The 23,421-nt window shown below is 28.6% G+C and overlaps 8 protein-coding genes across 27 annotated transcripts in view; 3 read left to right on the top strand and 5 right to left on the bottom strand.

Moving 5' to 3' along the window:
• Positions 1 to 932: 932 nt before the first annotated feature.
• LOC122575623 (coiled-coil domain-containing protein 186-like) lies at positions 933 to 6,379 on the bottom strand. Of its 3 annotated transcripts, XM_043744812.1 has the most exons (10): positions 6,244 to 6,379; positions 5,912 to 6,115; positions 4,408 to 5,776; positions 4,057 to 4,327; positions 3,578 to 3,981; positions 2,956 to 3,494; positions 2,592 to 2,857; positions 2,198 to 2,221; positions 1,942 to 2,091; positions 933 to 1,868 (listed from the first exon to the last, which is right to left on the bottom strand). In XM_043744812.1, exons 1-10 carry the CDS (start codon positions 6,365 to 6,367, stop codon positions 1,794 to 1,796), a joined length of 3,426 nt encoding a protein of 1,141 aa, XP_043600747.1. In that variant the 5' UTR covers positions 6,368 to 6,379; the 3' UTR covers positions 933 to 1,793. The 3 variants fall into 3 exon arrangements, with proteins under 3 accessions (XP_043600747.1, XP_043600745.1, XP_043600746.1); XM_043744810.1 differs by having other exon boundaries at positions 4,408 to 6,115; XM_043744811.1 differs by lacking the exon at positions 2,198 to 2,221 and having other exon boundaries at positions 4,408 to 6,115.
• A 282-nt stretch (positions 6,380 to 6,661) lies between these two features.
• LOC122575630 (probable proline--tRNA ligase, mitochondrial) lies at positions 6,662 to 11,737 on the top strand. 3 transcript variants are annotated; one of them, XM_043744853.1, is made up of 6 exons: positions 6,662 to 6,910; positions 6,999 to 7,250; positions 7,338 to 7,599; positions 7,665 to 7,846; positions 7,914 to 8,126; positions 11,601 to 11,737. In XM_043744853.1, the coding sequence occupies exons 1-6, from the start codon at positions 6,800 to 6,802 to the stop codon at positions 11,625 to 11,627; spliced, it is 1,047 nt and encodes a 348-aa protein (XP_043600788.1). In that variant the 5' UTR covers positions 6,662 to 6,799; the 3' UTR covers positions 11,628 to 11,737. The 3 variants fall into 3 exon arrangements, with proteins under 3 accessions (XP_043600788.1, XP_043600787.1, XP_043600786.1); XM_043744852.1 differs by lacking the exon at positions 11,601 to 11,737 and adding an exon at positions 8,280 to 8,584; XM_043744851.1 differs by lacking the exon at positions 11,601 to 11,737 and adding an exon at positions 8,188 to 8,584.
• On the bottom strand, positions 8,487 to 10,990 carry LOC122575628 (sulfite oxidase, mitochondrial). The gene is made up of 7 exons (XM_043744844.1): positions 10,799 to 10,990; positions 10,006 to 10,632; positions 9,750 to 9,936; positions 9,552 to 9,677; positions 9,271 to 9,463; positions 9,002 to 9,202; positions 8,487 to 8,921 (listed from the first exon to the last, which is right to left on the bottom strand). The coding sequence occupies exons 1-7, from the start codon at positions 10,837 to 10,839 to the stop codon at positions 8,617 to 8,619; spliced, it is 1,680 nt and encodes a 559-aa protein (XP_043600779.1). The 5' UTR covers positions 10,840 to 10,990; the 3' UTR covers positions 8,487 to 8,616.
• Positions 11,634 to 15,706, top strand: LOC122575626 (armadillo-like helical domain-containing protein 3). 2 transcript variants are annotated; one of them, XM_043744828.1, is made up of 10 exons: positions 11,634 to 11,786; positions 12,907 to 13,192; positions 13,336 to 13,469; positions 13,560 to 13,770; positions 13,842 to 14,136; positions 14,221 to 14,438; positions 14,505 to 14,737; positions 14,805 to 14,931; positions 15,047 to 15,114; positions 15,386 to 15,706. In XM_043744828.1, the coding sequence occupies exons 1-10, from the start codon at positions 11,634 to 11,636 to the stop codon at positions 15,476 to 15,478; spliced, it is 1,818 nt and encodes a 605-aa protein (XP_043600763.1). In that variant the 3' UTR covers positions 15,479 to 15,706. The 2 variants fall into 2 exon arrangements, with proteins under 2 accessions (XP_043600763.1, XP_043600762.1); XM_043744827.1 differs by having other exon boundaries at positions 15,047 to 15,321.
• On the bottom strand, positions 11,795 to 12,922 carry LOC122575634. 2 transcript variants are annotated; one of them, XM_043744859.1, is made up of 4 exons: positions 12,840 to 12,922; positions 12,605 to 12,683; positions 12,360 to 12,531; positions 11,795 to 12,274 (listed from the first exon to the last, which is right to left on the bottom strand). In XM_043744859.1, exons 2-4 carry the CDS (start codon positions 12,635 to 12,637, stop codon positions 11,997 to 11,999), a joined length of 483 nt encoding a protein of 160 aa, XP_043600794.1. In that variant the 5' UTR covers positions 12,638 to 12,683; positions 12,840 to 12,922; the 3' UTR covers positions 11,795 to 11,996. The 2 variants fall into 2 exon arrangements, with proteins under 2 accessions (XP_043600794.1, XP_043600795.1); XM_043744860.1 differs by having other exon boundaries at positions 11,795 to 11,958; positions 12,027 to 12,274; positions 12,605 to 12,898.
• On the bottom strand, positions 15,520 to 17,047 carry LOC122575632 (hydroxymethylglutaryl-CoA lyase, mitochondrial). Its single transcript, XM_043744857.1, has one exon. It carries the CDS (start codon positions 16,791 to 16,793, stop codon positions 15,810 to 15,812), a length of 984 nt encoding a protein of 327 aa, XP_043600792.1. The 5' UTR covers positions 16,794 to 17,047; the 3' UTR covers positions 15,520 to 15,809.
• A 189-nt stretch (positions 17,048 to 17,236) lies between these two features.
• On the top strand, positions 17,237 to 18,710 carry LOC122575633 (protein FRA10AC1). The gene is made up of 4 exons (XM_043744858.1): positions 17,237 to 17,532; positions 17,827 to 17,992; positions 18,066 to 18,225; positions 18,297 to 18,710. Exons 1-4 carry the CDS (start codon positions 17,426 to 17,428, stop codon positions 18,593 to 18,595), a joined length of 732 nt encoding a protein of 243 aa, XP_043600793.1. The 5' UTR covers positions 17,237 to 17,425; the 3' UTR covers positions 18,596 to 18,710.
• LOC122575627 (cytosolic purine 5'-nucleotidase) overlaps positions 18,701 to 23,421 on the bottom strand; it is a 19,090-nt gene continuing 14,369 nt past the window's right edge. For all 14 annotated transcript variants that reach the window (XM_043744829.1, XM_043744830.1, XM_043744836.1 and 11 more), the window contains 8 exons: positions 23,302 to 23,375; positions 22,965 to 23,178; positions 22,290 to 22,713; positions 22,059 to 22,215; positions 21,668 to 21,908; positions 21,356 to 21,593; positions 21,143 to 21,259; positions 18,701 to 21,052 (listed from right to left, as the gene is read on the bottom strand). In XM_043744829.1, coding sequence (XP_043600764.1) covers positions 20,885 to 21,052; positions 21,143 to 21,259; positions 21,356 to 21,593; positions 21,668 to 21,908; positions 22,059 to 22,215; positions 22,290 to 22,713; positions 22,965 to 23,178; positions 23,302 to 23,375 — 1,633 coding nt within the window. In that variant the 3' untranslated portion in view covers positions 18,701 to 20,884. The remainder of the gene's footprint in view (positions 21,053 to 21,142; positions 21,260 to 21,355; positions 21,594 to 21,667; positions 21,909 to 22,058; positions 22,216 to 22,289; positions 22,714 to 22,964; positions 23,179 to 23,301; positions 23,376 to 23,421) is intronic.

The following is a 23,421-nucleotide window of genomic DNA, read 5'->3' as shown; positions in this document are numbered from 1 at the left end:
CACGATACAATGTACAAAAAGCAATATTCATTACATATATATATATACATATACATATGTGATTGTTATATATATATAGACACACAGGTACACACGTGTAAACACATAAGCACATACATATGTACTATGTACTCGCGAGATACGTAAGAACTAAACATATACACCTACTTTTGATTAAATCGCAATTTAAATGGTAATTTACTTACTCGATTGTAAATTTCGGTAGCAAAATGCTTTGTAAAATTATAAGTGCTGTGCATAGTGTATATACAGAATGAAGATGCCATTAAAGAAGAGAGTAAAGAACAAGGGAGAACAAAACACAAGTTTAAAAACAGAATTATTTGTCCGAAGGAATAAAATGTGTCTTATATATATGGCAAATAACGAGAGGTACTTCTCGAAAAAAAGAACTTGCTATGAAGTAATAGGTGTGTTCCTCTTATTAGATGGAGTAAAAGTAATATAATAGTTTCATAATTATCTGACGACAAGAAAAGAAAATGGAAAAATACAAGAAAAATATAATTATAAAATCACAAGGTCTGCTTCGCCTTGTTATAATCAAATACTTTATATTATGTAGTACAGGTTGTCATTAAATGCGTGAACAAACCTACTTCATTCAAATCTTTTTTTATTATTATTATTGTAAAATTATTGCATTAGAAATAATTAGAATCTTTTTCTTCTCATATATTTCGTGTAATACGGAGTCTTTATGTTCTTATGGTTTATTGCGAATAAATTTATAAAAATTATGTTATGTAAGTTTTTCGATTATTATTTTTATATGTTTGATGTGTATTCGTTTATAATAAGTAAGGGATACACATACGGTAAGTGAATCATTCTTTATGATATTAAAATGAAAATAATTTATAAGAAATTTCAAATTTGTTCATTTAGAATAAATTGGAATATTTTTTTAATTATTTTATACAATACCATGTCATATTTTGTTTCTATAGAGGTTTACAATTTTTACATCAGATATAATATATAGAATCCTTAATTACTATTGTAGCGTACTTATTTAATAAATTAAATGTATTATACATACATAAAACTAATACAATATTAACAAGTTCTTACTAAACATTTTCATTGGCATATATTACAAATTCTTAATGATATCAACAATATGGAATGTCCTTTAAAAATCGGAAATTTGTATAGAATAATTAAGTAAATAAACAGGGGTTCACGTGAAAAACAAATTATTTTTACACGTTATAATACAATGCCAATATTTATCAAAAATATCCTACATTCTGCATTTAATACTTTAATGAATTCTTTTAAGTATCAACATTTTTGACTAGATATAATAAAGCTGTTTTTTTTTGATACTGAAACACAATATCAGTTGTAATGGAAATCAACCATCAGTTAAATAACAAAGGAACTAAAATGATATACCAAAGTACCTTTTTTACAATATGTATATGATAAAAACTACTATATAATACATGAAAAATACATTAAAAACATTCGGATGAAAAGGTAATCACGAAATTATTATATCCATTTTGAATTGAAAAAGAATATATCTTTCAAATTATTTTGAAAGATTAATTTTACTTAAAATGATGATTTTTTATGTGTATTTTATAGAAAAAAATGTAACTTTATGTATATTCGGTATAAGACATTAAAGTTAATATTAGTATATGTATATATATACCAAGTTTCTTAATCGATAATTTGCCTATCTCCACGTTTTTAACACATGCATTTGATATTTCGTTATCTTTACAATATAAGTACAAGTATGTTGTCCTAATATACTTTTAATGTGTATTTTGCCTTTGTTGGTTCTGCATCGTTAACCTTGCTATTTCTTCACCGAGAGTATCGATGTTATCCTAAAAGGATAACGATGAGTTAGAATAACAAGTTCATTTATAGATATAATATGTTTTACATTTCTACATTTACCTTTAGAGTAATATTCTTAAATAATGCATCTTCGAGCACCGCTTGGAGTTTTTGATTTATTTCTAGTGATAATTCAAGAGTCATATTATCATCCGAAACTCGTTGATTGTAGACAGAGGCCATTATTCCTCCATGTCTTGCTAATTCAGCCTGTAATTCAATAACAATTAAAACTAAACGAAACTTATGATTATTTAGATTTATAAATTACCACGAAAGTTACAATGATAGTTTAAATTTTTCTTATTAAACTTACTGCATTTCTCCTGCTCTTGATATGCTTGCACATAAAAAGTGAAATGTAATATAATATAAAATTCATAATATTTATAATGTAGAATAACTCCGTTTATATAAACCTATTGGGGAACAAATTAGTCCATATAATCAGGTCGTTCATATAATAGGAAATGCCCTATTTTTGTTCACTACCTATGACTTTTCATACAGTTAATAAGAGTTCATGTTCATATAAGAAGATTCCACAAAACATTTGTTCTTAAATACATAATAATGTGAGAATATACCACAAAATATGAGAGTGTGCCACATAGCTAAAGTTCAGTTAATCAGGCACTACTAAAATTTCGTTCATATAAATGGAGTTCCACTGCATCTATAAGATTCAAAAGTCTAAAGATGAAATTTACCTTGTATTTATCTCTCTCATTGCCACCCATGGCACCAATATTCTCATGTAAAATATAAGTTTGTATGATTTTCTTTTTCTTCTGCAATTCTTCAACTAATATTCGAGTGTGTTCCTCAAAAAAATCTAGTTTTTCTGCTTTCCTAGCATTACTCTCTTGTAACTTTATAATACGATCTATTAACAATTGTCTACTAGGCTCTGTAGGCTGAATACTTTGGTCACCATTGATACTGTTATCGGATAAGGCACCATTTAAAGCATCTCCTAAAATAATAATAAAAAATAAAGTAATAATAATAATAAATATCGATACAATAACATGTCAAAACATGTATAAATATTTAAATCTCGTATTTAAAAACCTGTATTTAATGAAATATTTGATCCAGTTCTAGATGCAACACTCAACGAATTATAAGGTATTGATGTTTCAAACGCATCTAATTTTTTCCGACACTGTTGAAGCTCACGCGTCATTTCCTTCATACTTAGTTGTTGTTTCCTCTTTAACACCGCATTTTCTCCTTGACTATCTTCCAATTGCTGAGCAAGATTTTTCGCTGCCTGCGTTTGTTCCGTAAGACACCTTTCTAAAACTTCGCTTTCTTCGATTCTCGCTTTCTTTTCTCCAGCAAGATTTTCTTCCAATGCCTTCACTTTATCAATTAATTCACTTATACGTTGATATAATGGTCCATGCTCTTGTTCTAATTGTTTTGCTCTGGCTTCAATGGCTGTAAACTCCGATTGTAGCCGTACATTTTTATCAGTCAATTTTTGCGTGAAGTCCAGCATCTCTGCTTCTTTCTTTTGGCACGCAGACATATCAGCCTGTAATTCTTCATTAGCCAAACGTAAATGTTGGATCTCTACTTCCGTTGATGCTAAGTATTGATTTTTACTATGTTAAAAAAAAGAAACAAATTACTAATAAGATAAACATAAAACAAACTAAAATCATAACTTTACAAGAGTGATACCCACTGTTGAAGCTGAGTCTTCAATGATTCTAACTCAGATACTTTACTTAGTAGTTCTGTAATTTCTTTTTGACGTTGATCTATTATGATTTTCAAATTATTCAGATTACTTTCATAGTTTAAGCGGTTTTTTTCAACATCCTGTATCTTTAAACTAAGCGTGTTGTTTTCTTCAATTAGAACTTGTTGTCTGTGTTTCAATGTATCTACTTCCTTTTGTAATTGAACCCTCAACATTTCTTTATCCTCAGTGACGTGTCTTTCTAAAATTAAACGTGCCTGTTGTTCCTTTAATTGTTGATCTAATGTGACTGCTTTATTCTCTTCCGATTGTTGAAATTTTCGCATTGTTTCTTGTGTTTCTTTGCGGACTTGTTCGCATTCTTCCTTCATTTCGTTGATCCTGATCTATAAAAAAAAAAAAACAAAACTGATATAAAATTATATACAAAACAATAAACTACCTTCTCTTAGCGTTATTACCGTGGCTTTGTCTAATTTTTGTTGAGTTTCCTTTTGCAAATCCATTTCTGTTTTCAGTTTGTTCTGAGTCCATTGTAACTTTATATCCCTCATCTTTACATCTTCCTTTAATTTTTCAACTTCTCTCTGAAGATCAGTTACTTCGCGATGTTTTCCGGTTAGAATATTACATATTTTAACTCGTTCCCCTTGCATTTTTCGTAGTTTACTATGCAGTGTCTCTTGTTGCATTGTCATTTCTTTTACTTTACGTTCTGCAGATTCCTTCGCCCTAATGACAGTAAGATAAAAAAAGGAGATATTAAATAATTATAAAATATATTGATAAAAGCTATATAAATTTCGATGTACCTTTGTGTATCAATAAGTTGTTTCTCACTAACTGCGTATTTCATTACCATGCTTTCCCTTTCTTTATTTGCAGCACTGTACTCTTTTTTATACATTTCCTGTGCTTCTAATGATGTGTGCAATTCAAGTGTAAGTCTGTTTATTGTCTTTTCTAATGTTTCTATTTGCACAGAAAAGATCTCTCCTTTGTTTTCTGCTTCCAAAATTCGATTCCTTTCTTCCAGGTGTCCAACTTTTTCTTGTAGCTTCAAGTGCTTAGATTTTAAATCCGCATAGTCTTTTAATAAAGTAAGATAAACTGGATGTTGCAATAAACTCTGTTTTGATTCTTCAAAATCAGCACTTGCTTCTTCTTTTTTATATATTGTATCAGTAATAGCTTCCTCTATATTGTTGCCTCCAGGATTTAATACCACAAAATTAAGATTGTGATTCCTATTTGTATTTGCACAAGGTACATTATCATTTGTTTTATTAACATTGTTACTGACGAAAGAGGATTCTGATTGTTTTGAATCTTTTAATTTAGGGGAATGATCAATGACATTATTTTGATCAAAGATGTATTCATTTGTAATTAAATATTTACTATTTTGTTCAATATTTCCACTTATAGTTTCATTCGAACTTAACATGAAAGTGTTTTTATTTTCATCATTTTTTACATATTCATTTTCTACAGTTTGCACATCCATTTGACCTTTTGTTACATAAGAAATACTTTTTGTTTTTAAAAACGAATCTGATGTATTATTGAATGCTGATCCTATCAAAGAGGATTCCATACCAGAAGATTCTTCTGTATACCTTTTCTCATTACAAATATTATCTACAGATTTCATTACTGAATTATATCTCATTGCTATATGTTGTGGTAACAGTGCTTTTTCCATGATGTTTGTAGATTTTTCTGTAATAAAATTTAAAAAGTTACGACTTTTGTTTAGAAACTGAGCATTTGATTGCATTATGTTAATTGGATTTGTTGGCAGTGAAATTTTCACCAATCTGCTGTCATCGACCAAAGTTGGTCTAGATATTACATTGCTCTGTATCTTAGTATCCTTGATAATTTCACATGGTTTTTGTTCTTCATTAAAATTCTTTTCATATTTAACTAAATTTCTTGGAGCTTGATCATTATTTACTAGTAATTTTCCATTTGCATTAGAATGATATACTTCTTCTTCCGTTTCTCTAATATTTTCTTTAACCTCACAGTTTTCATGTGTGTCTATACCAACAATATTTTTCAACGATTTTGTTTCATGTTCCTCCATATACAATTTAGTATTAAAAATTATTTCTTCTTCATCATTACATATTGTATTTGGTGATATAGACCTTACATTATGATTAGAAATTGTATCTGAAGATGTACATATCAATGTATCATATAATGTTGTTGAAGATAATCTAATATCATTACAGGAAGATGATTTCTGAAGACACTTTTCTTGTGGAAGGATTGTATCAACAGATGTCTGACATTTTATAAACTCACTTGTGAAATTACTTAAAGATGTGGAACTTTTTACAGTTGTGTCAATATTGTTTCTCTCTATCAATTGATATTTCTTTTCATCACTGTTCTTTACTAATACTGAATCTCCTCTAATTTCATCAGTGCTGTCTTGTACAAGCTCCTCATGAATTGGCATTGTTTCTTCATGTATTTTTATATCTTGTTGAGTTATAGGATTGATATCTAAAAATGTTAATCAAAGAAGCAATATTAAAAGTTTTAAACAGTTACCATTTGAAATATTTTTATTTAAGCAATTCGAAAAATAATATATATTAGATTTTCGTTAAACAGAACTCCTTAAATCGTACCTTCTGCAATCGAAACATCTGATTTTACACTGGGATCGGCCTGATTGACATTTTCAGAAAGGATTTTATCCTGGAAAGATAATTCCAATTTCTTTCCCTCCATTTCACCAACTGTAAATTCCATTTGTTTCGGATCAACTTGACCCTATTTCGTGGTGTTACATTTTCTGACGAAAACTATAGGAATTGAGAAATTTTCTCAAACCGACAACAAACTCGCGATTACAGCATTAAACAACAATCGTGGAGGAAGAAATTAAAATCAAAGAAAATAACCTAAAAGCTGAAAAATTTGAAAGAATCTATCTGTCATTCTTTGGATTGTTTAGTCTGTTTCTAATTTTCTAATCATTATTACGAACATGATTAGTGTATCCACGAACCGTATATTACTGGACCTAAAAACATTGACCAAGAATGTGTGTAGTTGACGCGAATGTATGTAGTCGATGCGAATGTGTAGAGCGTAAAATCAGAGACTAATTGGTAAGATACACTTATTCTAGTGTATTGTATATACATTTAACTACAATATTTTATCCAAGATTATTTCAATATGTCAAGTTTACCGATTCGTAATATAAACAAATTATCGCATTTATTTCAACCGGCTACATCTACGATCACCACCAGTAAAAAAACAGAACTTTCTTCGAAAAGCTACGAAGTACTCTTTGTATTTCATCGTTTGTTTTTATTTGTATTGTTCAATATTTATTAATTATAATGTATATTTTTTATATCATTAATTGCAGAACTTAGTTAAATATGGGTTGATCAAACAAGTTGCCAATGGAATGTATGCATTTCTACCCTTAGGCTTACGTGTTTTAAATAAATTAATAGCACTCGTTGATACCGAAGTGGAAAAGATTGGAGCTCAAAAGTTATTACTTCCAGCTTTAACATCCACACACTTATGGAGAAAATCAAATAGGTTTAATGATAATATAAATGAATTCTTTAAATTACGAGACAGATCTCGGAGGGAATATATACTTAGTCCAGTAAATATAATTATTGAAGATATCAGATAGTAGATTAATAAGTTGAAGAATAAAAAATAATTCAATAAATTTGTCATGTTTCTATAGACACACGAAGAAGCAATTTGTTCTGTAGTGTCATCAGTAGGATCATTATCACCAAAAATGTTTCCCTTAAGATTATATCAAATTTCTAACAAATGGAGGGATGAAATGAAACCAAAATTGGGATTCTTGAGAAGTAGAGAATTTATCATGAAAGATTTGTACACGTTTGATATAGATTTGGACAGAGCAAAAGAAACATATGCACTTGTATGTGAAACTTATGAGAATATATTTAAGAAAATAGGAATAACACATATAAAAGGTATAAATAAGGAAATAAATAATGCAATTTCATGTTTCTTCTATTAATATTATTCATATTTGCAGCTATTGGTGATCCAGGAACATTTGGAGGTTCAATGTCTCATGAATATCATTATATAAGTAGTATTGGTGAAGATAATGTTTATACATGCTTATCTTGTCAGTACAGCATTAATAAAGTAATGTGCAAGGAATCACAATGTCCGGAATGTGGGAGTGTACTTGAGCAAAATAGAACTGCTGAGGTGATGGGAAAAATTAATTTTCGAACTAATCTGAGATTCTGTAATAAATGATTAATTTTTATTCTAGGTGGGACATACATTTCTATTAGATACAAAGTATACAGTACCTTTAGAGGTAACATTAAGGGTAAACAAGGAAATAAAACCCTTAGTAATGGGTTGTTATGGACTTGGTTTGAGTCGTATTTTTACAGTCATGACTGAATTATTATCTACTAAAGAAGAATTACGATGGCCAAAAAATTTAGCACCATATACTGTTTGCATTATACCACCAAAGGTATACACTATACAATATTTTTTACAAACAATAAATACTAAAAGCTCATTATAATTTACAGGTAGGTAGCAAAGAAGAAAGCGCATTACAATATTTGAAAGACATAATAGAGGTTTTAACTCGATTAAATACTGATATTATACTTGATGATAGAACACACTTAACTATTGGAAATCGTCTTATGCACGCCCGCGTAACAGGATTCCCATATGTTGTTATAATTGGTAAATCCGCAATACAATCTCCACCTTTGATTGAAATTCATGATATAAATAGTTCAACAAATTGTCAAATACCTTTGGATGACATATCTAGTTATTTCAATAAAGAAGGTATTAAAGTTTAAAAATATGAAATACATTATACTATTGTAAAAAGCACATTTATTACAAACACATGTTCTGTAGTGAAAAGAAATTGTTATTTATTTCTCACTAAGTACAAAAACTTTTACTGTATTGAGTTGTTATTATAAGTTCTCTAAGTAACTCTAGTATTCTAATTTAACTTTAACTCTGTGATATGCATTACAAAGAAAACCTCGTAAATTCCAGATATTTTTGAAACTTTCCGGTTGGACATTATATGACGCATCTACAGCTTTTGCCCAAATTTCTATTTCTTTACTTCCCTCTTTAACAGGGAGATCTATACTCCACAATGTCCAGCTCCAATATCGACCTTCTTTAGCGTTCTTATCTTCCGCATTTAAATCAGCCGTATACCAAGTTTTACCTTGGTTATTTGTTATGTCAACCCGGATGATTTTTCGGCCCCCTCCTGACCAAGCATATCCTGCAAAAACGTTTTGGTCAAGGTATAATTATAATATTAGTGTTGTAAAGATAAGTGAAATCTTAAAAACTATACTTTACCCTTCACATTTATCTTTCCATTTACCACTTTGATTGTTTCTGCATGTTCTGGTTTGCAAATTGCAGAAATCACAGGCATTTCCTGTATAGCAGGCGCCTTAGAAAAATCTACATTATCCCAATCAGTACTGGGAGAGAAACCTTTATAGTCACCTTGTTGCCATTGTGATGGGCTTTCAACTTTCGAAACAATTATTCTGGCTATAAAAATTACAGAAAAGCTTACAAAATTATTTTATTGTTTAATTATAATATTTATTAGTCAGTACCAAGCCATTTTACATTCCTAGCGCCCACAACACCTGGCACAATTACTCTAACAGGAAAACCATGATCTCTTGGTATTGGTTGCCCATTCATTTCATAAGCTAAAATTATATCTGCTCTAGGATCCATAGCTTTGCTAATGGGTATACTTGCACCATATGGTGTACCAGAAGGATCTAAGTCATACCCTTCAAACTTGTTCCATGAAATTATTTTTCCATAAATATTTTTTTATAACTTTTAATATTTAAAAAACCTCTCTTTTTCGTTTATACATTAATACCTGTATATGGTTGTAATTATCCTCATTAATTCCTAAATCTTTCAATACATCACATAGCCTTGTACCAGTCCATGTAGCATTACCAACAGCACCTACGCCCCAACTAAGTCCTCTCAATTGTCTTTCCTGTGATAAATTAAAAAAAATATAATGCGTAATAAAAAATATAAAAATACTTTTTTTAACAAGGAAACTCACTTGTGCCATTTCTGATCTTCTATTTCCTCCGCACATTATAGCGCTTGTTATCGTATACTTGGGATATTTCTTTATGTCTTCAAATTTGAGAGTCTTTTTTATTACTTCTTCTATAGCTAATTCTAAACTATAAGTCTTCAAGTCTATTTCAGGAACAGGAAGATGATTTCTTACATAAAATGTTTCCCTAAAATGAAATATTTTAAAAACAAATTTTTTTACACATAAAATTTCTAAAAATTATATTCAAATTTACATTGGTGTAATGAAACTTTCTATCAATAAAGAGGGTGGTGGTTCAGCACAAAAGGGTTTCTGTCCATTTATCTTTAAAACTTTGTGTCTTATGGGTTCTTTTGAATATGGATCATTTTCATTAATTGCATTAGAGGCTGCATCATCCTTAGATATGTTTCCAATTCTCATTGATTCAAGGAGCTCATATATTTCTTCTGTATTATGGTTAGCAAAAATGACCCAAAATGGTTCGATTGAACTGCCAGCTGCCATTATTATTTTAGAAGGACCACCTGGATGTTTTTCAATAAAATCTGTTATGTCATATACTCCTTGTTTAAATGTTACCCAAATCCGATTTTGTTTATTATCATGTTTGCCTACTTCTTCTAGATTGTATGTCTTTAAATCTGCTCTAAACTCTCCGCATAAAGTAGGTTTCTTATCCAAAGCTTGAGCTTTTTTATAAAATATGTAATAATGTAAACCTAATATAGATGTGGCAACAGTAATATATGTTGCATATTTTGTATAAGAACTATATTTGACTCTATTTTGTTTAATATACTGTTCTTTATAAGATGAGTATTGCTTAAATGGTTTAAGATAGTACTGGATATAAACACTTGTCGCTGGTAACAAAGATCTAAAACAATTAATATTTTTATCACATTTATATAATATTTTATTTCATTATAAAATAAGATAATTTTAGTTTATTATTTATTTATATAGAATTATTAATATTTTTAATATATAAATATCATTATATCACTATAAAATATAACAATGAAATTCAAAGTAATAAGAACCTATTTCTTAGATGATTTAAGATCCTCGAATTTAAAATCATAGTTCGAAATTTTTATATTTTATAGTTGACACAACATTACGTATTTAATCGTATGTTAAGGAACCATATGTCAATAATTTATATAAGCAAATCATTATGTATATATGAGCTTGATTTTATCTTTAAGATGTAAGTTTTGAACGGAGATATCACAACAAGTATAATGTGTATCATGGACATATGTTCATAATGTGTATGTTATGTATATATCAATTTTTTATTCCATGATGGCTCCCTGTCATTCTTGTGCATGGATGTTTTCGTAATTATTTGCGTCATTATTTCATTTTCAGTACTTAGAGTCTCGTCTCAATGAAACCCTTCAAAAATTAGATAAACAAGAATAATAGTTAAAACATACATAAAAAGACATACTTTTAGTACTGCCTTTTCAAATAATACAGAAATTACTTATATGACATCAAGAAGTTATCTGTTTTATTAGTAAGTAAATACTTGATGTCCCTCTTTCCGAAATTTTTATTGTTATATATTTTTACAATTTTAAAACGTGCGATTACATAAATATTTTTAATTGAAAGATGTTGTATCTATCAAAGTATTATTTATTCATTTAAAATCATTGAAAATTCAGTATAGAGGTTATAGGTATGGTGTATGGTGTATAGGTGTATTGAAAGATAAGAATTTACGAATTTTAAATAAAGCAATATATTATTATATAAAACAATGTATTTAAAATTTGTAAGATTGTATAAATTCTGGATATAATTATTATTGAAATCAATGTATTTTTTTAGGTAAAGGAAATGATAAAAATTGAATAATCAATTATGGCAATGGCTATGAGAAAACGGAGCGGTTCTGGCTCCAAACGCCAACATAAAGGAAAACTTGTACCTATTTATGAAAGCTTTTTCAAAGGAGAGGATTTAACACTAGCTCATCCAAATTTTTGGAATGAATTGTTCTTAATTAAACCTATGGTCAGTATCTTCATTATTTTCAAATATTAAACATTATTTAATATTATATACAAATACAATTAATAAAAGGTAATCATTTCTGAAACTTTTTTGTAATTTTGGGAGAATGTCGCAGAGGTTCCAAACTAAAAATTCTTCTAATCTACCATGAAAATCATTGAGCACGTTTTACCTGCAATTAAAATTTTTCATTAAAAGAAGAAGAATTCATTAATAGTAAAGATTATAATTAAATTGTACTTTTCTTTCTTTCTTTGTCACATAATCTTCATGTATAGGATATTTGTTATTTTCTTGACATCTCTTCTTTCCTTGCTTTTTCTGCTTTTTTGAATCTATTAATTCATCAATAATGTAATTATCTTTTAATTCCTTGAGTGAAGTTGGTATGCTTTTATGATCCTTTGCATTATATTGAACTGTATCTTGCGATTCTCTCTCAGATGTCACTTTTAGTTGTTCTTTCTGTTGTTTAGACTTATTGCTAACTAAAAATTTATTTGTAGTTATTCTTTATAAATTGATAATTTTACGAAAAAAATAAAATATGTATTTCTGATTTTTAACATGTACCTCTGGGTTCAACATAATCTTCACATTCTATTTCTTTACGCAAAGTACCTGGCATAAATTTGCATTTGAAATTAAACCATGCTTCACTTGTTTGAACTCTATATTTCAAACATTTTAATTGATATATACACACTCTCCCATAATATTTAGTTACTTCCCATGTTGGCAATGACTGTAACATTAAATAAATACAAACAATATTGTTGAATTATAGATATACATTTGTAACATGCTTTTACACTCACTTGTATTAATTTTGTAACAAATTTACCAAACATGATGTATTAAGACACATTTATATAAACAAGAGTCAGTTTTTAAATACTGGAATCATAAGTTTGGAATATCATTCTTTCAGTGGAAAAAAGTTTTTAAGTGAATCAAATAAAATGAAAATCTTTAGTATTTCTTGTTTACAACAAATTTTCTAATGAATCCTTTCTGTCAAAGAAAAAACAAATGAATCATTATATTAAGTACCTTGTGGTTAAATTCACATTCAGTATTTAATTGTTTTAACAATATATGTTCTTTCCTATATTTTTAGGTTCCACATATTGAAAGTGAAATTTTACATATGACTGCAGAGCAGTTAAATGCAAGCAGAGAAAATTTAAATGCTTTAGTCTGCCATTGTGTAGATACATTAGTTGATGAACATCCTTTCAGAGTTGTATATGCTTTACAAACTTTAGCAGCTGTTATTCAGTCCATGTATAAAAAAGCTAGTCAAGGTGATTGTGGATTTAATTTAATAGATATCTTAGTAGGATTTGATTCTGCAGAACAGAGGATGACAACATTAATGCAACATTGTAATAATTTCTTAACAGGTATATGCATTTTAATACATAATAGGTAATTACTAATTCATTTATGTTAAGAAATCAAAGATTCAAATATACATTTAACATTTAAATAATCTACAGTTTTTCAAAAGAAACAAACCGATTATTAAAATTTTCCATGGTTCTAGGTGAATACCCTGATAGTTTAAAAGCTTTGTGCTTGAAATTGTTGTTAATTATTGTAACTGGCATGGACAATGTTAGTCAGAACACTTTGTTGGAATATGTTATGCTTAATAGTGTTTTTGAATCTCTGGTTCAAGTAGGTGTTACTTTAGTATGACTACTATAATTGTTGACAATGATTCCCATTAAGCATTAATATTTTCTATTTATTTTTTTTTTTATATAGCTTTTAAGAGATACAACAGCTAGAAGCCGTCACGGACATGACGCAGTGTTGCTTTTAACACTTCTAGTCAATTATAGAAAGCATGAAAGGGCAAATCCTTATATTGTTAAGTTATCGATTTTAGATGATGAATTAGCTCTTAATGGCTATGGGCAAGTTATATCAAGTTCATTGATGGACTTTTGCAGACAGTTTGTTCAACAAAGAGCAGGTATAGAACATTCATAATTATATTTTTAAATTATTTACTATAAATGTATTAATAAGAATCATGTTATATAGAAATACAAGCATCCTGGTTATCTTCCTTAACTAGTATAGTCGGTAGTATGTTCGTTGGAGAAGAAGAAGCGAAAACGCAACAAGTCCGTGCAAATAATGCATTGTTATTAGCACTTTATGAAGCAACACATTTAAATCGTAATTTTGTAACAACTTTGGCATATACACAAAGTGATACTAGTGCACCACCTTCTCCAAATAATACATTGGGACCAAATGCGGTAGCTCCCGGAACACAACTATCTGACGTGATGGCACAGCCATTTAATTTACTGGCCACATTCTTACAGTATTGGTGAGGAGCATAGTATTGCTGTAAAAAGAATAATACGCGCAAATGTGTTGTATTTTTTATTGTAAGAAACTTGAATTATTTCAGTTCAATAGTTATGCAGGTGATCAGAACAGAGGCAATAATGAATAACGTTAAATTGTGCTTCCTCATATTAAGTTGTATTGCCGAGGATCAATATGCAAACAGTTTAATGCATGATGCAAATTTGGCATTTAGAGTACAACTCCATCGAGTACCAATGCATCATAGAAAGATACAAGATAAAGCAGCACCAGCACAACCATTAGCAGCTACCTTACTTGGTATTTATAATTGTTATACGTATCTAGTACGAAAGTTTGAATTAAATAATTATCACAATATTGTAGATTTACTTGTCGAATTTGTTACGTCGCATATGATGAAAAAATTTCCATTGGAACTTTATCATCAATGTATTGGAGTTCTACAGAGGTTGCTTTGTTACCAAAAAAGATGTAGAGTTAGGCTTGGATATCAATGGAGGGATCTTTGGACTGCACTAATTAATTTACTCAAATTTTTAACAACTCATGAAAGCCACCTTATTAAGAAAATGAATATCTTTCCATTAGCTATTCAGGTAAATGAATGATTTATTTAATTTTCGTATCAAGTATAAATTTAAAAAATGAATTTGATTTTTTTAGGTTGTGAATATCTTAAATTTGTTTATTACGTACGGAGATACATTCTTATCCTCCCCTAGTAGTTATGACGAATTATTTTACGAAATAATACGAATGAGGCTTATTTTCACAAATTTGAATGCAATGGGTATATATTAAACAAATCTTTCATATTACATATTTAATTTAATTTAAACTCATATTTTTTATTGTTTTAGTCATATAATAGTTAATAATAAAAATACTTTATTTATATGTTCAAGCTCTCCGTTATTCAACAAGCGAATCTTACGAGTATAAAGAACATGCATTAAAATTGACGAATTGTTTGGTGAATATGAGAGACATAGTAAATCATTTTCCACCAAAAATAGCAGCGTGGTTAGCTAGTGAAAGTTTGTCCACTCCAACAGAACAACAAATTTTAGCTATCATAATACAAAATTATGATAGCCTTACTTTAAAATTGCAAGATAATTTAGATCAATATGAAAGATATTCTGAGAAACCTAATCATGTTGCATTCTTTGAGGAAATGGTAATGCTCAATTAAATAAAATTATGATTATAAATGTTTTTGTCATGACATGATTATCTTTTAGGTAACTGGAGTTGTAATTGATACTCGAGGATCGATAGACTTGAGTACGTTAGACACGCAGGCTATATTACAAGAACTATCGAATATTTCGTAACATAGGTTCTACGTAAAACGTGAATCAAATACTGTGTGTCATTCTGTTGTCATGTATTATAATGTATTTTTTTTAATAAAATCAGCTTTATATGTATGTTCTTAATATCACAAAGAACGTATAGCTAGTTACGAAAGTAACACATCGTAGTGTGTTCGATCGTTGCGCCATATTTCTATGGATTGTGTATACAAGATTAAAAAAGATCATTAAAATTTAATAAGTATACGATAGAATCCTCCCATTACTATCCATGCTTTTTTTCACAGATTCATATTCTTTGTTATTCTGCTATTTTTTTTTTCAAAGTATTATTAAAACAGTTACAGTCTTAACATTTTTTTGCTAGAACCGCAATACCTGCTTTGGATTGATTTTGTCTTTGAAGCTGACTACTGATAAATTCTCCTATTTTTACTATTTCATTAAGATTTATTCCAGTTTCTAAACCTTGTCCATGTAAAAGATAGAGTAAATCTTCCGTAGCAACATTTCCAGAGGCTCCAACTGCATATGGACAACCTCCTAGACCAGCTACAGATGAGTCAAAAATTCTTATTCCATGTTCAAGGCTAGCATAAATGTTTACTAGCGCCTGTCCGTAAGTATCATGACAATGAATTGCAAATTCATGCATGTCATTTGATACATATCTCAATTCATGTAATACATTCTTTATTTTATTAGGTGATCCTACACCAATAGTATCTCCTAAAGAAATTTCATAGCATCCACATTGTAACATGAATGTAGCTAAATTGGCTACAACTGTTGCTTGAATTTGACCTTCGTAAGGACAACCAATGATACATGATATATATCCTCTGACTTTAATATCATACTTTAAGGCTTCTTCAATAACTGCTCTAGCTTTTTTCATACTATCATCAATGGAACAGTTGATGTTCTTCCTTGAAAAAGTTTCAGATGCAGCCAAAAAGATAGCTATTTCTTTTACATTTACTTCCAATGCAGCTTTCAAACCTTTTATGTTTGGTACCAATGCTGGATAAGAAATATCTGGTTTCTTATTAATATTTTTGTACACCTCTGCATTGTCTGCCATTTGGGGAACCCATTTTGGAGACACAAAACTGGTAACTTCTATATTCTTTAATCCACTTTCTGATAGTTTATTAATGAACTTAACTTTGACTTTGGTTGGGACAATATTTCTTTCATTTTGCAATCCATCTCGAGGTCCAACTTCAACTACTTTTACAAAGTTACTAATTGATCTCATCTTTTTTACAGAAAAATTAATTACATTATTTTTACTGATAATCTTAAACATCATTAATTTAAAAATGTACATATTAGTATATTCAACTTTTATTTTCTTTTCCTTATAAAAGAAATACAATACTATACTTAAGAGAAATGTATTTAATATGCAGTGAAAAATATCCACAATACATTGCTCAATATAGAGTGATAAAATGTGCCGATAAAAAAATGTTATGATAATAAAGTGATGTAAATTCGTAACATTGAATTACTTTAATTAATGTTCAATTACGTGAAATAATAAAATACAAAACAAATCAAAGTTGTATTAAAATAATATAGAACGCACAATAAAATAGTGTTCAAATTTCTGGAAATTTTTATTTATAAATATATAGAATTTGTTTTTCTTATTGTTGAATCTGTTATAATGGCGCTACTCTCCACTGCGACGCCATTTTTAAAAGTACTTCGTAACAGTGTAAGAAATACATGTGTATGTACTATATATCTAAGTATTTTCAAATATCTTTGATATCAACGTATTTTCTGAAAAGAGAATGTGAATTATATATTTATGTTTAGTGGAATAATATTTGTTCTTCTTATCATTTATTCTTTTTGATTGATATGTGTCGTGTGGTGTCGTGTACATTTTAACTAATACTTCATCGTTACACATCGAACTAGAAATAAAATCAGTCTGTGCTAAGAAGAAACATGTTTCCAGCTTATGCCTATTTGTCAGCTTATGACAGACACAAAAAACTTATAAATGATTATTTCACATTGTACGGAGGTTCAGTGTCATCTTTGAAACGGGATACGTATGTTAAATTTTTTAATTGGTTTTCATATGTTATAACTTGATATCATAACCATATTGTATTATTAATATATTAAATTGGCGTCTCATAATTAGTGAGTTAAAGTTAACTTACGTTTATTCAAAATATGAAAGTTTGGTAAAAAAAAGCATTCTTACCAAATGTTATAAATATTAATATTAGAAGGGTATTTAAAAGAAATGTGCATTATATAGAAATAAACAATTAAAAAAAAATGAAAGCTTTGTAAACTCTAAAACAAGCAGTTCTTGACGTTTCGGCCTGTGTTTCGAGGTCCCGAGATAAGACTGACTATGACGTTATTAGAGAAAACCATAGATTTCTGTGGGATCAAGATAATGAACCAGAAACATGGGGTGCTCGTTTGGCAAAGAAATATTATGACAAATTGTTTAAAGAATACTGTATAGCTGACTTAACATATTACAAACAAAATAAGGTAGATTATAATATACATTTCAATATATAATGAAGTATTCTGAAATTAAATCCTGGAGGTCAACATTAAATAGGTTGCCTTAAGATGGAGAACAGAGAAGGAAGTCATCGTTGGTAAGGGACAGTTTGAATGTGGAAATAAAAAATGTAAAGAAACGGAAGGCCTTAAATCTTGGGAAGTAAATTTTGGTTACATAGAGCATGGTCAGAAGAAAAATGCTCTTGTCAAATTAAGTAAGTTGTTTTATAGTTTATTTAAGTTGTTAAATTTGGAATACAGGCTTATTATTGATATGCACTTTAAGGACTGTGCCCTGAATGCTCTATAAGGTTGAATTATAGATCTCAAAAACGTGAAGCAAAGAAACATAAAACATTAAAGAGATTAGGTACAAATACTGAAACACCCAGTAGTATGCCTAGTACATCAACAGTTCCAATTAAAATTGAAGAGGATAAAGGTACAAGTAATGTTGGGAAACCAATTGAAGATACAGAAAAAAATGAAGATGAATCTAAAATTTGGAAAGAAAAACCAATTGAAAATCTGGAAAAAACAAGAGAGGAGGAATTTGAAGAATATCTAGCAGATTTGTTAATGTGAGAAACAAAATTAAAGTTACTTATAAAATCATCTGTTTCGAATAATATTTAAAAAAATACGATAATTTCTATACACAACACAAGTCATGTTCAAATAAATATAACATTTGCAGTTATTGTATCTTTATTTTGATTGATGCGTAACTCATGTTCTATCCTTATATTGCATGATAACAAGACTTAGTACATATTTTTTAACTTTTACACACTTAGATAACTGTTGTTATTTTTTACTTACATTTACAACAAAACCTTGTTGTGAAAAAAATCTAGCACCACAGGTAATAATGTGTATATATATACATATATGTGTATATTGTATAATAAATACAACTATTTATTTTTATTGCAGTCAAATATTTTCAACAACCACATACATTATTGACAATAAAGTAAATTTTTAAGTTAGCCATAAGATTTAAATAATTTTAATGCACAATTTTTATTTCTTTCATTACTGTTAATATATCCTATTTCATTGAGAAAAGAGTAAAATTTCCATTTTTATACATAATACAAATCATTTCATAAATTACATCGATTGAAATTTGCAAATGAAAGCATAAACTGAAGTTTCTAGTTTATAATATTTATGAGTTGTACAAATTATATTGTTCTTTAGTTCGTATATATGTATATAATGAATATGGGGGTTTATCTTTTGTAAAACAGTTTAGTAATTTTGTACTTCTAAATTTTGTTTGATGGCAATAAAGTTATACATCTATATAGATACAAAAAAATGAAAACACATTTTATATGCATTCAATTTATACAGCAAAAAATGAATAACAGTTCAAGTTAATTTTTTTACTTTAAATTTTACTATATCATTCTTTTTGTATAATTAAAATTTCATGTAAAAAGGCTAGCCTACTACTCAAACTTACACTATTTTCAATAATTACAACACTTATGTACAATACATACGAGTTTATAATTAATATCGTATAAGATTGAACTTATAAAACATATAGTACACACATTACTAGAAAAATTCAATATTAGGATATATTCCTTCAATATTGTATCTATTTAACATCTCTATAAACGCCAATTTCTTGTGCGAGAATCATTCATGTTGAAAATAACATACAATCAAAAAACGTTATTGTGTTGTTAATAATCAATAAAACATCAATTCTATTGTCCTTTATAAAAAATACGTTATTGATATAAATAGATGAATAACTATATTATATTTGAATAGGTTCTAGTCCAATATACAATATACAGTAGAACTTCGTTTATCCAAAGAAGTTAATGCTGAACCCCAATTATCCGAACTACGGTTGAGCGAAATTTCATAATACATATAAACATTTATTCTTATAACGAATATACGCGTGAACGTCTATTATTGGGACTGTTTGGTTATCCGAACTGTTATGTCCTCAGACATGTTCGAACAAACGAGGTTCAACTGTACTAACTTATGAACTTGTATATGAGTACCTAAATCTTTTTGTTATACCTTGTACTATTTTACATATATTTAAATAAATATTGAATTAAATCAACGAAAATATATATGTGTAAACTAATTTACACTGATATCTATAATAATTTATATTTTGTATGATAATAAAACTTCTTGACTCGTATTTTGTATGATAATAAAAAAAATTTAGTTTCCATAATGATAAGGGGAAGAAACGAGGAATGTCACAAAATAACTTTATTGAAAAAATTAAGTTTTAATATTTTAGTCCACTAGAGAAGGAACAATGTTGAATGAATTCAACTGGATTGTTCATAAAATTAAGTTCCTATCTTACTTAAAAATTATAAAAAAGAATAATTAATAAAATATTCATCATTTTTATGCATGTTTTATTCCAGTACAGAGTAAATATTCCCTGTTTTTAACCAGAACATCAAATTTTTAATGCTATCTTATGGAGACATTTTGAACATTATAATTTTATGAGAACTGGGGCTAAAAAACTATCAAATCAGAACAATGTGTTATAAAATGGAAAATCAAGAAAAATTAACATTCCTTGTTTTTTACCCTTACCCTTTATATGTATTAATATTATATATTATAATCATTCGGGAATATATATTTTATGAATGTGATGGAAACTTAATGCAATTACAATAATTTTTCTCATGCAAACAAAGGAATGAGATATATTATTGATTAATTTTAATAGATTTGATCAAGATTTTTAAACATAGATATTTATATAGCAAGATTTTACTGAATCCTTTCGTGATATTAGTAAATGGTCAAAAAAGAATGCAAGAACAAAATGTAACCAAATGAAATGTCAGTGAAAGTAATTCATTTACAATTAGAATTCCTTGTACACGATCTTATATGGTTTGCTTGTTTCTGAGAATCACTGTCTTCATCACTACAATCTTCATCATGGGTATGCGTCACATTACGTGGAGTTTCTGGCCTTGGGTGTGGTATTTGATTATTCGGACAATCCACGTACAAAGTTTTCTAATAATTAGTAATATAACCACTTTAAATTGTGTTCTGCATATACATATAAATAATACTAAAGTAAAAAGCAAACTTTTCAATACATACAGTAGGTTTATTCTCTTCTTCTTCTTCATCAGTAAGTTTGAATGTCCGAGATCGACTAATCATTGGCGTTTCCATAACAAATCTCTGTTCATGAGCAACTGTACTCTCGTGAGGCATCTTAATAATATGAAATAGAAACATTCAATCAAATAAATGTTAAAAAATTTTACAGTACAAAATTTTACAATAAATAAAAGGTCTTAATTAACTTACCAACATAGCAGGAGCTCGAAACATGTATGAAAATGGATAATAAATGAGGTTTAAAAAGGTTGCTGCATAAAGATCAGCATACCTTACTACTTGACTACTGAAAAAGGTTTGCCTACTTCCGCTGCGGAATAATGAACCCATCATTCCATAAGATAAATCCATTTTGTGCGTGACGTCTCTTATAGATGCTCGCAACTTGGAAATATCAGGTTTTTCTTTTGTGCTGCTATCTAAATTTCTGTACAGAAGAAAGGAATGAAATTATGATTCATAAAAATTGTTATAATCTTAATTACAGTAATTTTTTCTTACTTGTACATTTCTCCTAGCATAACGTCTAAATTCTGTAACTCGGCAAATAATTGACATTTATCCGTCCAAACATGAAGCTCTTGCACCAGTTCAGGCACTATTAAAAATGTTCGCCATCCTCTGATCTTTTTACTCTTCAATATATCACCGAAGATATGATCACCAACATATAATACGTCTTTACCCTTTGCACCTATTAATTCGGTGAATACGTCACAGGAACCTCCTGAGTAAACTTCTCCTGTTTTACATAGAACGTTTTATTATAATTTTTTTATCAGATTGAAATATTAACTTATAAGATATATTAATTAATTTAATAGCGTTAATTTAATATATATTAAACAAAAATAATTCTTCATATTTTATAAAAACATATTTTATCAAATACCTGTATGAAGTGGGCCTTTGTGTGTTCCAAGTTTCAAAGCTCCAGTTTTGGTATCTACTTGCCGCAAAATAGTACCTTCACCAAAAAATAATGGTTTCCTAGCATCTACTACGATAGTATCAAAATACGTTTTCCAATTTCTATGCGGTTCGTCAGGCTTTGAAAGAATTAACTTTTTAAAATAACTTATGCTTATTAAAAAATAGACTTTTATAAATTAAATTTAAATACCTTTGCACCATGTGGAAAATCGAAAAGATAAGTCATAATTTTATCAGTAAAGACGTAGTCGCTATTCGTTAAAAGAAATATTTTTGCTCCACTTTCTCTGATTCTATTAAGAAACATCGGCAATCTCTTGTCTTTCTTTACGTATTCGTCCAAATTCTCGATAGTTTTCGTTTTTAAATTACCGTGAAGGTGTATCCAATCTACAGCGTTTCGTACATCTTGGAATATGCTTTTAAAGCTCATTGTAAGCTCTCCCTCTTTTACCCCTGTCTTTTCTCGCGTGTATTGCGGTGAATTCGTGAAAAAGTCTATCAAACAGGCTAATAAATATGTCTCAGGAAGATTGAACAATGTATTGAGCACGTATACCCTGGACTCGTCTAATTGTAAAAATTTATTCGGATAAAGTTCGTATACTTGTGAACTAAAACATACAAGGAAAAATGTATTAAATAATTTACGTTTACTTTTTCAAATTACAAATAACTAGACTGTGGACTTTTATACACTTTATGGAAAATTTGAAGATGGAAAAATACAAACAATGTACATAATACGTTAAGATATATAAGATATCCAAAATAAAACGTCTGTAACAATATCAAGTCATGTTATATGTCATGTTTATATGTATATAATCCTCAGTTTACAAATAAGCTGTGTGCTAGAACTTACTGTTTCAAAAATTCAAAACCATGAACGCAAACTAGGATGTTTCCATAGGCATCCACTTTAAGGAGGTTCCCATAAAGAGTATCGAACCAAAGTCCCCGCACCGGGAAACTGGGATCATATTCGAATGCTTTAATTTCCTGTGGATATCCCAAGGACACTAGACGATCTTTCAACAGTGTAAAACCCAGTTGTTCGTACTGTGGCGACTTGTATTCTGAAATATTTCAAATAATGTTTTAATAATATTACAACCTAACAAAAATACATTTTTATTTTTTTAAAATATATTTCCTTAAATTCGTTTATTATAAAAGAAATAATATATATTTTTATTTACCTGCTAACGTGTAATCCATGTCGAATCCATAGAACTTGATATTTTCTAAATGAAGGCTACGATTCACAAAAATTCTGCAACAAAAGTAAATGATAATAAATTTTAATCGCTCGTTTTTTT

Source organism: Bombus pyrosoma, linkage group LG15 (assembly GCF_014825855.1).
Source record: "Bombus pyrosoma isolate SC7728 linkage group LG15, ASM1482585v1, whole genome shotgun sequence".
NCBI lineage: Eukaryota > Metazoa > Arthropoda > Insecta > Hymenoptera > Apidae > Bombus > Bombus pyrosoma.
Note: the sequence above shows the minus strand (reverse complement) of the source record. Positions and strands in the feature narration are given on the sequence as shown.